This window comes from Eschscholzia californica, unplaced genomic scaffold (assembly GCF_041429995.1).
Source record: "Eschscholzia californica isolate CP2 unplaced genomic scaffold, dmEscCali1.0.p SCAF_3, whole genome shotgun sequence".
Lineage (NCBI taxonomy): Eukaryota > Viridiplantae > Streptophyta > Magnoliopsida > Ranunculales > Papaveraceae > Eschscholzia > Eschscholzia californica.
Genome location: NW_028238420.1, coordinates 45,652,199 through 45,668,888, shown reverse-complemented (window position 1 = coordinate 45,668,888; position 16,690 = coordinate 45,652,199). Strand labels below are relative to the sequence as shown.

General features: G+C 34.3%; 2 protein-coding genes across 3 annotated transcripts; one reads left to right on the top strand and one right to left on the bottom strand.

The window, feature by feature from the left end:
• Window positions 1–6,651: 6,651 nt before the first annotated feature.
• LOC147550820 (uncharacterized) lies at window positions 6,652–9,302 on the top strand. 2 transcript variants are annotated; one of them, XM_086667750.1, is made up of 8 exons: window positions 6,706–6,888; window positions 7,122–7,219; window positions 7,397–7,461; window positions 7,619–7,713; window positions 8,160–8,268; window positions 8,697–8,710; window positions 8,792–8,893; window positions 8,978–9,302. In XM_086667750.1, exons 1-8 carry the CDS (start codon window positions 6,829–6,831, stop codon window positions 9,146–9,148), a joined length of 714 nt encoding a protein of 237 aa, XP_086523876.1. In that variant the 5' UTR covers window positions 6,706–6,828; the 3' UTR covers window positions 9,149–9,302. The 2 variants fall into 2 exon arrangements, with proteins under 2 accessions (XP_086523877.1, XP_086523876.1); XM_086667751.1 differs by lacking the exon at window positions 8,697–8,710 and having other exon boundaries at window positions 6,652–6,888; window positions 8,160–8,279.
• Window positions 9,303–10,041: 739 nt separating this feature from the next.
• On the bottom strand, window positions 10,042–14,323 carry HCF109 (high chlorophyll fluorescent 109). Its single transcript, XM_086667749.1, has 7 exons — window positions 13,983–14,323; window positions 13,733–13,804; window positions 12,601–12,821; window positions 11,983–12,186; window positions 11,248–11,463; window positions 10,840–11,026; window positions 10,042–10,488 (listed from the first exon to the last, which is right to left on the bottom strand). The coding sequence occupies exons 1-7, from the start codon at window positions 14,188–14,190 to the stop codon at window positions 10,184–10,186; spliced, it is 1,413 nt and encodes a 470-aa protein (XP_086523875.1). The 5' UTR covers window positions 14,191–14,323; the 3' UTR covers window positions 10,042–10,183.
• Window positions 14,324–16,690: the final 2,367 nt, after the last annotated feature.

Below are 16,690 nucleotides of genomic sequence, written 5' to 3'. Positions count from 1 at the left end.
AGCAACAACATCTCTTTCAAGCATTTTATCAAACACATTGCTTGCATCAACTATACTTTCACAACTTCCATATAAATCCAACAAATAAGTTTGAACATAAACATCAAAACTAACAAATTGTCATCCATCATTCATAACTCAATGAAAATAAAGCAATGAAGAAGTTGGATTATACCTTGAAACACTATCTAATTCTCCTTTCATTGAAAGTATATAAAACTTTCTCTCTCTAGAATTTAGAACCAAAAACTAAATCAAATCCCTTAAAAGTCTCTTCAAACAACAAGCATTTAGATTAAATCACCAAAACCTAAAAACATCAACCTATCTTATAGCCAAAATCGATTCAAACCCTAGAAATTCTAATCGGCGTCGACAGTCCAACTCGGTTCGTTCATGAGAAAAACTCAAATTCCTGATTTATTAGTTAGATTATTACTAGGTATTTCTAATTGAATGAAGGGTATTTTTGACTCTTTAAAAGTTGGTGCCTTTAAAAATGTCCTTCAAACCTATTTTTATAACTTACTTGGGGCCTAGCTAGTTAAAAAGATGGATTGTCTTTTTAACAAAAAAATACGTAATGATAAATATTTATGTGATTTTAACAATATCTTGAAATACCTTTCAACAAAAAAAAAAACAGTATCTCGAAATATATTGACAAATTCAAACCGAATTCATAATTAAATTCCAAAATGGCACTTTTTAAGAAATACTATTACATCAAATTCACCAACAAATCCCACAGTTAGGATTTTTATAATAATCCAAATATTCAAACAATTTAAGAATTTCATTACATAATATTGATCATTCCGAAGAGAGGTACATGTTAAGTCATAGATAATTTTCACTTTTAACAAATGTTGATATCATATTGATTTTCACATTCAATTTCTCGCGTGGTGCTTTGTCAAGAATGTAAAATGTTAATATTGACCATTAACAAGTTCTACTTTAAGCCATAAAATATTGGTTTTGTACGTTAACAACATGATTACTTTTTTTTTTTTTTTTTTTTGTTGAAAAACATGATTACTTGTTAAAAGTGAAAGTTATCTATGACTTAACATGTATCTCTGTATAGAATGATCAATATTGCATAATGAAGTTCTTACAAATTTAGAATGTTTGGATTTTTAGGAAATATAGGTAATACAAGTTTCAACAAAAAAAAAAGGGTTTTGGTATAGTAAGAGCACTTTTTAGTAAAGCCAGTGCATTAGATAAGGAGAGCACTCGTTTTTGAATAGAGAGGGATAAACATTTTTTTTAAATATCTCAAATTTATACTTTGATCCCTCCCATCAGACTATTTTTAGCCATCTCAACCGAAATTTATTACTATTTTCAGCGGGACCGACCGAAATTTATTATCTTTTTCAATCGACCCAACCAAAATTTGTTGTTTTTTTCAGCCGACCCTACCGAAATTTGTTGTCTTTTTCAGTCGGTCCAATCGAAAATTCTTTACGAAAAAAAAACAACCTACAATCCTAAAATATTTGTTCAACAATAGAAGAAGACAAGAAAATGATATTTCTTTACCTGAGACATATTATCTTAATTATAAATGTCTTTGTTTAAGTCTATAACTTCGTTTAAGTCGATGTCCTTGTTTAAGTCGATGGTTTCGTTTAAGTCGATGTCTACGTTTAAGTTTTTTCTTGATGTAGGTTGCCTCCTTCATTAACGGTGGTTCCTCATCCATGAGATCTTGAGGCATCATTAAAAGCTCGAAATTAATACTATAGTACAGGGCCGTGTGGTGAGGGGTGCGAGCCGTGCGCCCGCACAGGGCCTCCCACCACACGGGGCCCATTTTTAGGTTTGAGAAGTGTAGGGAGAGGTGAATAAGTAAAAAGAGTGTCATGTTATAACCATCTAAATGCAGTAGCTCAGTTGGTTTGATGCTTCATTACCAATACTCGGATGTCCCGAGTTCAAGTCACACGGATGACAATTTCCTTTTTTTTATGACTTATGTGTTTTATTGCTTCTTTTTAAGAGCAAACCACTTCTTTGCTTTGCTAGTTGTTTCGTATAGTTTTTGTTCACGAAATAAGGATTAGAGACTGTAAATCTCAAATCACTCTTCATCAGTCTCTAACGTATACCTTTCTTAAAAATGTGTCTTTCTCTTGTTCACGGACCTCGCTTCACTTTTAAATCTGTTCTAAGTTAAAATCATAATCGACAGTCACACATTGACAAGATCAATAATTTAATTTTTCTAACATCTTAGTAGACACTAACATTTGATTATTTTAAGAAAAACGTTGTTTTGTTATCAAGGAAAAAAAAAACAAACACGCCTAAATATTAATTTTTATTTCCATAGTTTAATGTTTATTTTTTAAATTTCAAACTAATGTTTTATAAAAATAAGACTCTCGTCAAACCAAAGAAGTTTTACATAAAACGTGTCACGACAATCATATAATAACATTATACATTGAGTTTGGATTTGTTTATGATTCAATCTTAAGTTTATAGTTAAATCATTTGAAAACAAAAAAGTTTAGATAAAAGGAAACTCTCTTGTTTTTTTTATATAAAGGGCCCACTTCAAATTTAGCACCGGACCCCTAAATTGTCAGGCACGGCCCTGCTATAGTAATAGTAAACTTTGCAAGTTTTTTAATACTAATGGTGATGTTGATATTGGTGACGATATTAGGGTTTTGGTTGCTATGTGAGAGAAACTACAAGTGAAGAAAATATTATATTTATTATTGATTTTTTTATCTAAGTCCTTCTATTTCAAATGTTGAATTTTTAAAGAATCCAACATTTGAAACAGGTAAGAATTTCATTCCCCAATACTATTCTGTCTCTATATAACTCCACCATTCTTACAACTCTAAAATGACACCAAGATACAGAAACCAAAGAGAAATTAATGAGAAAGAGAACTCAAGAGAGAAAAACTCTAGTTTCTTTCATCCTCAACAATGGTTGATTATTTGTTCTAAAATACAAACAAAAAGAACAGTAGAGTTAAACTACACAAGATTGACGATAACGTGAAGCAATACTAAGAATAATATTAAATATTATTGTCGAATCAGATTGACTTGAATTTGTAAGATTAAGAAATGATCGATTTAAAGACATAATGAAAAAGTAATAATAAATTTGCTATTTTCAATTATTAACATTTTCTGCATTTAATTTAACCATTAACTTTTTTTATTTTTACCTAATTTTTATAGAATATGTAAGATACCAACATGATTACATATTAAAAATGGAAAAATGTGTGACATTACATGTATCATTATACGTGGATTTTGAATAAAGAGAAGTATCTTGTTCATCTTGTTTGTATGCTCGGGTTAAAAGTGGAAAAATGTTTTAACTTTTAACCATGAATAATTTTTATTTTTACCTAATGAAAATTAGAATCTATAAGTTAACAACCATTAAAAGTGGAATGAACTCATGACCTAATATGTATTTTTGGAGAAAGTAAAATAATTAAAACAATGCCAATTTTGAAGACAGATGACAATATTTTCATTGGGAGTCTGGGATTCTCAGTCAAATGATTGTCATCTATATCCAAAATTTTCATTTTTTACTTTTTCTCCAAATAATACATGTTGGTTAATAATATCCACATAATGATGCGTGTTATCATATATTCATATATTTCCATTTTAAATATGTAATTTTGTCGATATCTTACCTATTCCAATATATTTCTGAAATGCTACACAACCCAGCCCAGCAAATTTAACCCACTAAGTTGACAAGTACAAGTGGAACACACTTGAAAAAAAAATAAAAAAAACTTAAATATAATGCAGACCGTTTTACTGGTCTGGATTCTATTTAAATTTTTATTTTCTTTTTTCAAGTGTGGTCGAGCTGTACTTGTCAACTAAGTAGGTTGAATTTGCTGGATTATCTACCATTTCTGAAATGTTAGTGGTTAAAGCTGGAAAATGTTAAAAATTAGAAAGATTGATTGTAAATAAAGAACTATCTCCTATCACGTGATCTTGTTAAAAATGAGAAAAATTGTCAATTTTGGCCTCTAACATTTTATTTTCACTTACTGTTAACATTTTTTGTTTTAACAATATATATTAGAATCCCTAAGATATCAACATGATTACATATGTAGAAAAATAATTAAATACATGTATATATATATATATATATATATATATATGTTGATTTCGTATAAGGAACAATATCCTGTCATATGATGTGATTAAAAGCGAAAAATTGCCAACTTCAACTATTAAAATTTTCTACTTTTAACTTAATCATTAATATTTTTATTCTTAATTATAATATACTAGAATCTGTAAGACACAACATTATTACATATTAAAAATGGAACGTATGATACAACATGTACCATCATGTGGATTTCGAAAAAGGAACAATATCTTGGGTGAGATCGGGTTAAAAGGGGAAAAAGTTACAATTTTTCAACATAAATTTTAAATTTCACTAATGAAAATTTGAATATTTAAGATAACAACATTACTAAAGGTGGAATGAAATTATGACCTAATCTGTATTTTTGGAAAAATGTTGAAGATTTAAATAGATGCAATTATGCAAAGTTTGATGAAGGAGGACAATACTTTCATTGGGAGTTATGATAGGGATTCTCATTTTAATCGGACGGGTTTTTATTTTTATTTTTTTTACTTGAGCGAGATCTCTCTAATTTTTGTTTTTCCTACTGAGAAAGCCATTTAGGGACTGACACTTTCACCCACAAGAATAAACTTTGTCGTTTAGTTACTAATCACGTGACTAACAATATTTTTTGGTAGTATTATTAAGCTAACACCACTTGTCTTGTTAGTAAGCGCTTAAATGCCCCTTATTAGTTAAAGATAGTCTTTCCCCAGACATACGTTGACGTACGTTGAGTAATTAAACTACATACGGACATGATCACTTTTATTTTGGTGCCTAAATCACTCAAAATATAAAATACTAATGACGTGGTATTCTAACAAAACAAAATGCTAATTAATAACGAAATACTAGTAATGAAAATAAAATCAGTGAGTGAAGACTTATCGTTCTTAAAACAATGCGATCCACGCTAGAAATATGTAACCTTGATGTATAGTATTCCAAAACTTGCAACTTGCAAGAAGCGTCTTGGAGATATGAAAAGGAAAAGATGTAGAGAGGCTTTTTCCTGCCCTAAACAGATGAAGCACACTCCTTATATAGAGTTCAGCCAAATACTCATCTAGTTTGACAACAATACCTAATGACGTGTAATAGACCAAACGACCCCATAAGAGACCAAATGACCCAATTTGGGTCAACCTGGGTCAGGACCTCAGGCCTGTCAATCAACCACCCGGGCACTGGATTATAACATTACAGTTTGAACCTAATAGCCTAAATGCCCTGTAACTTCAAACAACTATGGAGGGAAATGTTGAAGGCACCCCCTGTGTTGTTAGAGTCTCCGTGTCATTGGTGCCCTCCAACTTTTAGGAAATTGTCCACCACGCTTAGGTGTAGTGGTTGGACACCCCTCTTAAGCCCATGAAGTCGTGATATCGAGTCTCGGTGGAAGTAGTTTACCATCAAGATTTATCCCGTGTAATTTAGACTGTAAATATGTAATAATTTGTTGGGATATATGCCTCTTTGTTGTTGGGCTTTAAGAATCTTTCATTATTGGTTTAAATTATGCGGTTGTCGTGCTTATTATATTTTCATGATGCATCAATGCCTTGTAACGACTAACATAGATTGTAGTCAAATTCTCAAAAAAAAAAAAAAACTTTTAGAAAATTGTTAATCATGACTCATCTCAAAACAAGCACTTCAAACCTTGCGTTTGACTATATCGCCAGTCGCCAATTTTGACTTTTGAAGAGCGGGTTGTAACACTCAGTAGATCGGGCTAAATTCTAGGTTGGGCTAAATTCTAGGTTGGGCTAAATACTCTAGGTAAAACCAAAAGAAAAGAAATTTGGTTTTAATCGATCCAATTTGGTTTAACTGGGTGTTCCCATTTTTGCTCACCTTGGACAAAAATGATACTCCAAATTTATTTTCCATACAATGCCTTCTCCAAATTTATCACTACACCTTAGTGCAAAAAACACGAACTTTCTCAAATAACTCAAGGAAGGATACCCACCCACAAATATGAGGAAAAACTTCATTTATTTTCTCAATACTACTACCGCTCGTGGCTATGCTTTTCTTTACCCGTCTAAATTAACTCGCTTTAAGTCTGGCTCAATAAACTTTAAGTTGTCAAAGTCTGATCTGTGGCATAATAATTGTTTCAGATGATTTTAGATAATAGGATCTGAGTTCGAACTTGTTATCTGTATGACCCAAATCGACCTGAAATCAGTCTGTCTCAACCACACATGGGAAGTTGAAGTCATTTGTCTTCTGTCTCCGCAATGATTTTCTCCGTCCCACCACCTCATTCTGTCGTTCCCGTAGTCCCCGTGGAAATTCTCAAAACACCTCCTTGATGTGGTCGACCAATATTGGGGTATGCTACTTAAAACATCACAAAAAGTACTACCCAAAGCGTCACCAGAGTTCTACACAAAGTGTCGCCAAAAATGTTATTAGGTTAAAGCGTCGCGAAAGTGCAACAATAACTGTCGCCGAAAGTGAAGCAAATACGTTACAAATGTTGGGCGGAAATATTGCTTCTTATCTTCCTGGGATGGATTTAAACTCACTCACACAGACTGCTTTCTTCATCCCCAATTGTTTCTTCATTTCCCCCCTTTCCTTTCTCTCACTAGAATTTTGTGGGTTTTGAATCTGTTCAATAGTCTCTGAATATTTCCACAAACAAACATGGCCTCCATTACCACTGCTATAATTCCCTCAAAATTCTCTGGAATTCGAATTAAAAATGTAAGTAGCAAACTTCTGTCCAGATTAATCGATGTAATTTTGCTAAAACTTCTTGTAAAAATGGTATCTTGGTAACCCTAGTTTTGATTTGAAATGACTAGTAAGGGTTGGGTTCTAGTTTTGATTTTGTTTTGAAAAGATGGAATTTTGGGTCAGTAGTGAATTTCAGCTACTTATCTAAGCAACTCCATTAATGGGTAAGGTTGATTTTTTTGCTTCTTTGTTTCTTACAGGAACTTACTTTCAGAACCCTTCAAACTCCTTTTAATATTGTTAGTGGGAATACTAAAAGCTTCAGCATTCAATATACAAGGAATGACAATTTTACAAGGTCTACCATTTATTTTAGCTACTTGTTTCTTTTTTAGGGTTTTTACCTGTTTTTTTTGTTGATTTCAGAAACTAAATGTGAATATGCTAGGTGGGTTTGCCTTGTTGTTTTCAAATTATCAAAGGTAGTTATGTCAAGAAGTGTAGTTTAATAACTTTTGCCTTTTCATGTCTAAAGGTTGTTACTTTTCGATCGAAAAGGTCTCGGATGCTCATCCCACATTACTTCTGCAGTTGGTTCTGGTAAGTTTAGGTTTTCGTTAGAACATCAGAACACATAACTTGTTCGTCTTGCTCGAGAAAATGCAGCCTGTGTATATATTATATTATTTCGTAGTTTCATCTATGATTGCTTTCTTTGTTATGCAATTGTGTTATTTTCTTGATCATTTTTCTTTAGGTTTGGAGGCGTCTATTTCGGAGGATAAGGACATCAGCAGAAACTTAAAAGATGCAAAAGTTGTGATTGAGTCACGAGATGATGATAAGATTCAAGTGAGTTTATTGTTCTTTTGGAAATTATTCGGCTTATGTTCCTTGGTTAATACTCAATAGTGGACCAATCATGAACTTGGTGATAAGTCATTTTGAGAGATATTGTTGGAATACTCATATATTGACAAACATTTGATTCTTTGCTTGTAGATGATTCTCTTCTTCCTCTTGTTCTGTCAGATGGTTTAAACTCTTTTAGGATGCCTAAATTGCTTTACCTAAGTCGTGTTCCCTTATTAGCATTCAACTTTCAAATAGATAAAACCCTATATTTATACAAAGAAAGGAAGTAAATTTCGCTATATAAGACCGAAATAGTTCATAAATCCCGAATCTAAATTTCTTAATGAAGTGCTACATGAATATCCCTTCAAATTATTTTGTTTATGAGAATGTATATGCTACGTTTCAAGATGGTATTCTTGATCAACTGATTTTTATTATAGGTTAGAGCGGACATAATTGGGAACGAAACACAAAAAGTATTTGATGACGTTTTAGAAAACTTGGCTCGTGCAGCACCCCCAATCCCAGGGTTCCGGAGAAGAAAAGGAGGTAAGCTTTTAGTCTAACCTGTTTAGTTATACGGGCTGTCCTGTACATATTGTTTCCTTCCCTCATCTCCATGTTTATAAGAAACACTGTCCATAATATTTCGGTATTCTTGACTTGTGAGCTCCAAGTCGAGTCTCTCTTGCACAATTACAAGCCTGCCCTGATACATAAACCCTAAGCATCTTGAGTTTGACCTCTTCCGAACTCTGTGGATCTAGGTTATAACTCATAACGGGGCATGATTGGGCCGTTTTTGCAGTACTAGGGTAATGTGGTAACGCTTTATGAAAGATGTTATAAAACATAGCAATTGCTTCTTTGGTCTGTACATAGTTTATGTTTTCTGCAGATTTTTCTAGTGGAATTAGTATTATCTAGTTATTTCTGAAATCTTGGAAATCTGACATCTCATTTTTGTCTTACTCCAGGGAAAACATCGAATGTAAGTAGCTTCTACTCTTGTCTCATGTGTTGGTATGCCCTTTCTTTACTTTATGTCTTTTCTAATTCAAAACATTTGCAGGTCCCGAAGGACTTCATGTTACGGGCTCTTGGTGAAGAGCGTGTCACGAAATTTGTCATTCAAGAAATTGTCAGCTCCACCATGGCAGAATTTGTAAAGAAGGTAAAAGCTCATATTTACTCCATCTTAAAAAACTCTAGCATTATCGTAGGAAGTAATAGTAATCCTGTTTTTCTTTGACAACAGGAAAACATAACTGTAAACAAGAAATTCAAAACAACCCAATCTGCTGAAGAACTTAGGTCGGTTTTTTCCCCGGGAAATGATTTCGGTTTCAATGCTATTCTGGAGATCGAAAAACAAAACACAGAAGTGACCAGTTCAACACCCTCGGACATAGAGGTGCTGCCACAGTGAGCTGAGCATCTGCAGCAAATCCAATTTTGTAATTCCCTTGCTTTAATTTCATCAACTTTAGTTGTAATGCACAAGAAGAAATATAGCTTATGATTGCTCTAGGAATTAACTTTTCTAAATCAATTATAGTATGTTACCGTATCCAGTTTTACAATTTCAATGTGCACTAGAGAATCCGATTTTTGACTCAGCAAACCGATATCTTACAACTAGAAATGTGTCAAATGGTAGATTTATAATGATCAAATCAAATTATCAGGGTATATATACAAACCAGATGGGTGGACACTTCAAACAAGTCTTATATGGTATTCATGAAAAAATATCCTCTATATAACTTGCTTCTTATATAGAGTGAGGAGGGCAAACAACACCACGTCCCACCGAAAATAGGGCTCCATACTATTTCTTGGAAAATGATACTTGGCCCGAAAATCATGCCCGCGCATGGCCCGATTGCTATGCTAGGTGACACGACCAAAGTAGAAAATGAGCACGCCAGGTCAGCATTCATGCCATTGTGGCGCGGGCCGCCCGGGTAACATGCCCAAAGTAGAATATGAGCATGTCTAGTCAACATTGAGGCCATTTTCGGGCACTGACTTTCAGGCCTTGTAGCACCGTTGTTCATTGTTTGCACGTCTGGTGAGAGAGTAGAATATGAGCATGCCAAGTCGCACTATTTTTAGGCCATGTAGCACCGTTGTTCTTTCTTTGCACATCTAATGAGAGTGGAGGAGAATGAACATGCCAAGTCAACATTCTGGCCATTTTGGGCATGATTTTCAGGCCATGTAGCAACGTTGTTCTTTCATTCTTTCTTAGCCGGACCGATGAGAGAGAGAGAAAGAAGCATCATGCAACTTGCAAGAACTTAAAGTGGAGCAACTAAATATTAAAAATAAGTCATGATAAGGCACTGAGGCTCAAAAGTTGGAAAACTATGATACTTGAACAGAGTATGTCTACTTCTGCTGTGAATATACACCAATCGAACAAGTACTAGTAAAGTTATACATTTATCATCTGAGTAAGCTATGATGTTCCACTGGAGTTAGCAGTAGTGCTGTATTTGTACTTGAGGTAAGCTTTGATAAATGGTTCCAATTCGCCGTCCATAACCGAAGAAATATTTGAAGTTTCGTGTCCTGTTCTGACATCTTTCACAAGCTTGTATGGATGAAAAACGTAATTACGTATCTGCTGACCCCATTCTGCCTTCACTGTATCTCCCCGTATTTGTTTGATTTCAGATGCTCGTTGCTCCTCCGCAATGACAAGTAGTTTTGCTTTCAACCTGCTTAGAGCCTTGCTCTTATTCTGTAGTTGGGATCTCTCCTCTGTCATTACGAAAATTATAGTCGTCAGACTAAGTAAGAAAAAAAAAATCGTCTGTTTGTATAGTCTACACTCTACCACTTGAAATCAAGATCATATTTTTAACAATCAGGGTTTACGGCAAGTAAACGTGATTTGACATCCATATTCGTGTTCTAGATATGGGATTGTCAAACTGATTTTGGATTTCACACTATCCAATTGTCAGAAAGTACCCCTATGAAGGAATTATTCTCTGTTAATAATGATTAAGATCCAAGCTTAAAATAGACGGAAATCTAATCGTTTATAGAAGCTTTATGTAGAGTTTCAGAATCAAAACCTAAAAGAAATTTTATATTTTGCAAACATACCTGTGCAACGAACAGCAACACCGGTAGGGATATGGACAATTCGAACGGCACTTTCTATTTTGTTCACATTCTGACCTCCTTTCCCTCCTGCTCTGGAGAAGCTTATCTCAAGATCTTCTTCGGGTATCTCCACATCTAGAGATTCTTCAGGAAGAAGAGGCATTACTTCAATTCCAGAAAAGCTTGTCTACAAAAGATATAGAGTAGATCAAAGTTAGTGAATCGGAACTATCTGCCCACTTATAAAAGAAGAAAAAAAAATCTAATTTCTTGATTTCTTTTCATTTCCAATGGTAGTCGATCTACTAGCAGTTAATACTGATACCTTCAGAATAAGTGATGTTTTCCACTCATTTGAGATAAAATTGCATTATATGTGCCAAAAACAGGAAACCTCAGAAGCTTTACCTGCCGAAGACCCTTGGAGTTAAATGGAGATTGGCGAACGATACGATGTGTACCCTTCTCTCCTGACATGTATCCATATGCATAACTTCCTTCAAGCTCGAGAGTTGCTGACTTTATTCCAGCTTCTTCTCCCATGGATTTTTCTACCACTCTCGTTTTGTAACGCTGTTTTTCACCCCATCTCACATACATTCTAAGAAGCATGTCGGCCCAATCCTGTGCTGGAGATAATGCAAGAGTGTTATATAAACATCAAAAACAAAAGCGTCGGATTTGAGTGATAGCCATAGGCAACAAAAAGCCTATATAGTGAAGCACACTTTAGTTGCGGGGTAACGGAGAGAAGCGCCCGAATCTTACTGTTTAAAAAAACCCATAAAAGCTCATATATGTGATCATTAAGCTGCCATTGACCGAACTCAATCCTAGAAATTTGTGTCACGTTACACGCAAGTATAACGTGGAAGCGTCAAACTTGATACATTAGCCCTACGCATCATAAACGTCCAAGTATGTGGCCATTAATCTACTAGCATTACCAGATTCAAACCCAGATTATTGAATCCGGCCAGGAGCCACTTTACAGAATCAAGACATTCAAGTTTGTGGTAATGGAGCACTTGGATTGATTTTGCATGTTGCCAAAACCCAGAGTGGGATAAGGCGTAAATAGTAAGATGAAGTAGAAGAAAAAAAAGCATGACAAACAGAAATACACTATGATCAGATGTTCACCTGTGCATCTGTACCTCCAGCACCCGCTGTGATAGAGATAACAGCCCCCTCTTTATCATAGGGTCCAGAAAGAAGCTGTGTCAACTCAAAACTATCCAATGCCTTGTTCAAATCTTTGATTATTTTCTTGGCTTCCTCAACAAGTCCAGTATCGATAGAGTCCATTTCCTCGGTTAGTTTAACTATCATGTCTGCGTCCTCAACCTGCATTAGAATGTCCGACAACATCTTGCATTAGAATTATAAGCAAATAACCTTAAAAAAGTTTCAGCTGTCCTTTTATTTCTATAAATCGAACAAAATTCTGAAATGAGAAATGCCTTCCCCATCCTAAGACCTTTACCCCGGACACAACAAGGCACTCCTCACCTTGAGAGGAAAATCATGGAAACTAGTTCTTTTAAAGTGAAAAAAAATCTGATTTCGGCATTTCCAAGCAGTTTGTATAGATTATAACTTTCATAGAACTTATATTGGTAGTTTGTTTGGCCTTCAAAACAAGTCACATGAGGTAAACTTTATGGCCTCTAATTCCTAAACAACTTAAGAACTTCATGAACGTAGAAATTATAAACGAAATATCTTACCCCAAACCTGTTCGGAATAAGAAGCAAATACCTGTGATTTGAAGTCAGTGAGCAGTTTAATTTTGTCTTTGACCTCAGTCAAAGCAAGAAGAGTTCCCTGTGCTTTAGCACGATCATCCCATAAAGAACTATCGGCAGCCTTATCTTCCAAAACCTGAAGTTCTTCTTCTAGTTGCTGCAGACCAGAAGAGTTCCTAATCTCTGAAACACGTTCCATGGTAGTCTCGACATCTTTCCTTAAGGTGTAAAAATCTGCCACAAGCCCGAGTTCACATTTAAATAACATGGGATTGTCAATTTACCATATAAACCACCAAATCTAGATTGAACAAGTTTCATCAAAAATAAGCTTTGAAATTACTAGCAAGAAATAAATGGAAGAGTTCAGTGGGAGTAGCCCATCATGAACAAACGAATGTTTCACGACCAAGAACGTAATATCTAAGGTCTCTCAATTTGCTGCCAAAACAGTTTTGAGTCAGATGTCTGCAAACTGAATATGGTACCAGAGTTCCACCACCACTTGGTGTAGTGGTTGGACACCTACTCCGCATACAAGAGGTCCCAAGTTCAATTCCCATGGAGGGAAATCCATGATTTATTGACTTTCGGTATAAACAAGATAAAAGTATGAATAAATGGCCTCTCATGCCCCATAGGATGACCTTAAGGTTCTTTATATGGCGTTTAGGGCCTGAGATGTTTTCGAGATGGTAGTTATTGAGCTTATTCAATTCATGATGTATCAATGCTATGTAATGATGTAACGGCTCTTAAGTCCATATCAAAAAAATGGTACCAGAGTTAGGCCCACACCCGCAACTGCTCACACGTGCTCCACATTACACAGCTAAAAGACATGTGATAGGCTCAAAAAATACAACACATGAAGGGCGAATGAGAATACTTCCACATGAAACAAACGAAGCCTCATGTCCAAGAAGATAAATCAAGGGTCTCTTTTCTTTTTTACTTATATATCTGGGGTCTCTCTCCATTAATCGGCCAATTGGTTTTTGAGTGGATAACCCACACTTAATATTCAAAACCATCAAAATTTCTAGGAAGTGTTTGATGATAGTTGCAAAGTTTTAAGCATAAGAACATTTGAATTGTGAAATTCAGATTGATGCAAAATGTACCATAAAAACAAAAGTATATACCTTGCATTGCCCATTCAGCAGTTTCAGAGCTGACTTCAACATTCGATTGGCTATCAGATGTTGCAGAATTGACTGCAAGAACACATCAAGATGTTAATCAAACTACATGAACTAAATTGAAAACTAACAATTCAAATAGATAAGATAAAACCCTGAACAAATTTTATGGAAATTGAAAAAGGGTTGTATTAGATTGGCAAATTCTGCAAAGAAAAGAAAACCCTAGAATGGATAGAGTTAAATTGCTCACCAGAAGAACGAGAAATACAAAATGGGTATGATTGGTTTATGGGGAAAACGAAGTTAGAGTAGAGATGGGAATGAAGTGAAGTTAGTGAATATGTAGTTTTGGGTTGATTTTTGAGGACAGAGAGCTTCTGTGTTCTTGTTGGAGAGATGAAGGTAAGGGTATTGGGAATCAGGCGAAGAGAGGTCGGATGGAGTTGCAGAAACTCCATGGTTTAGAGAGAGAAAGTGCCTGAGTTCATTAACCAGTAAGACAAGGATAAGTGAAGTAGTTTCACTCACAGACCAAGACTGAGGAGGCTGTGTTTGTTATGTTGATTCTCTGAGTTAAAATCTGAATCGTCTGACTCGAATAAACTTAAAATCATAAATGTATTATTCATACGAGTCAGACCTACGACTCATAGAACGACTCATAGGTCTATCTACAAATCAATCCGAAGACTTCAGTTGTTGGTAATTCAATCTTAACCAATCCCTTTCAGTTATCAATCCGAAGACTTCAGTTGTTGGTAATTCAATCTTAACCAATCTCTTTCCAGTTCGGTTCATAATCTATCTAATCGGTTTAGTTCAATTGGATAATTGAACCACAAGATTATACTCAGAAAGAAATTTTCATAGTAAAATCTATTGCAATTTTATTTAGAATGAAGTGTTATGATGTAACACTTAAATGTATACAAGTTTTGATGGGGAGAGTGTACTATCAAGTCTGTCATTTTAATCTCCAGACTACTTAAATTTTCACTGTTCATCACTATTTAGTATATATAATATAAAATATTTTAAAATATACAACTGATATGGTTTAGTTAGTATTCTAAAAACTAGGGTCAGACCAGACTATTTTGTTTTAATTTAAATACCCAAGTCAACCCACTATTCGTTTGGTTAGGTCACCAAAACCAAAATCGCAAAATTTTGTGTGTGTTCGGATAATTTTTGTACAACCCTATGAAATATCATTCTAACCAATTATGACTTTAAATTACATTTTCAATCTTTCAGATCTGAGTCAGAAAAACAAACAAATACAATGTGAGCTGTGGGATTTGAGTGTTTGATTTGTGTTGCCCCTAAAGGAAAAGTGTTGATATGAGTCGTCTGTGTTAGAGAATAGAGTGTTAAAGAATAGATAGTCATATGAGTTATGTTAGATAGTCTCACATTGGATGGGCTATTATTAGTGTTGGTTCCTTGAGCCTATATAAAGGCTTCATATGTAATAGTTTATTGTTCAACTCACTATCAATATAACACTTCTCCCTCTCATATCATTTATCTTACATGGTATCAAGAGCTTATATACTCTAAAGAGTTCGATCCTTGGGTTTCCGATTAACCGACGGCGGTAGTCCGTCAATGGCTACCGTCTGTCGGAGTATCGTCGGAATATAGTTTACTTTTTCAATCTAAATAAGTTAGATTTTGTTTTTTAGTAGTCAAGTGTAGGTTCAAAGATTTTGATTCTTCACGTAAGTCTTCAACAATATATGGTTTTCACCATTAAAAGTTTGAAGGTTTGAAGATCAACCTCTAACTCTTAGATCTATCTATCCCTACTAATTAATAGTAGGAGATGATGATTTAAAAGAGTAAAGCAAACAACTATATATTGTTCAACTTTCATGGCGGTCTTCTTTAACACTCTATTCTCTAACATAACTCATATGACTATCTATTCTTTAACACTCTATTCTCTAACAGTCTGCTTTTCTCAATAAGGCCAGGCCAGCCACAGTCAAATTTTAGTCGGTCTATAATCTAACAATGAACTTAGATTAACTCTTAAATTAACCCTTGAACCATTCATTTGTTGATTCTCATATTTTGAGATTGACAAAACACGCATATTTACAAAATTATGAAAATTAAAAAACACAATGATTGCTCACTTCTATAAATATGCTACAGTTTTAGGAAACTATTTAGAAATCAACAAAATGTTGGCAAATAATTAACTAGTTGTTGGTCTACAGTACAAGAAAAAAATTGCTCGATTATACTATGGAGTTTGTATAGAATATTGAACGACTCTACTTTTGTGCGTATATGTAAAACTAAGCAGTACAATTGATTATGGAGTCGGATCTCTCAAGATGTTGCTTGAAAGGATTGTGAAGTGAACTAAGCCCTTGAAAACACAAATGGGATTAATAACGAACAACTTGATGAGGTTGAGTAAGAAAGAAATGTCTCATCAATCAAAGCAAAATATGAGTTGTAGTTGTAGAGGGAGTCTTCTTCTTAGTCAAGTCACAGATATGCAAATTTGCATGTCAAATGAACTATCTTTCTTTTTGTGACATCAATATACATTTTATAACAATTCTGTCCTCCAATATTTACATTCAGATCTTGAAGTAGATTAATAAAAGTACGCGTTAAGTCCAATTTTGAGAAGTGGTTCAACTAAGTCCATAGCAAGCGTATTGTGCATGTCACTATTTCAAATATTTCCCAAATTATTGAAGTTTGCATAAACCAATTAATGTTGTACCAAGTCTGTAAATTATTGAAGTAAGAGAGAACTAGCTCATAAATTTAAGATTATATATAAAAAGAAAAAATAACAATTCTGTCGTGTCAGAATCCTATGCTCGCGATCACTTTGTAATCAATAATCATACACTTGATTATTCAGTTTCTTCCTGATATAGCAAGAGCGTGATAACTCGACATAAAAACATTTAAAATCAATAACCAGCC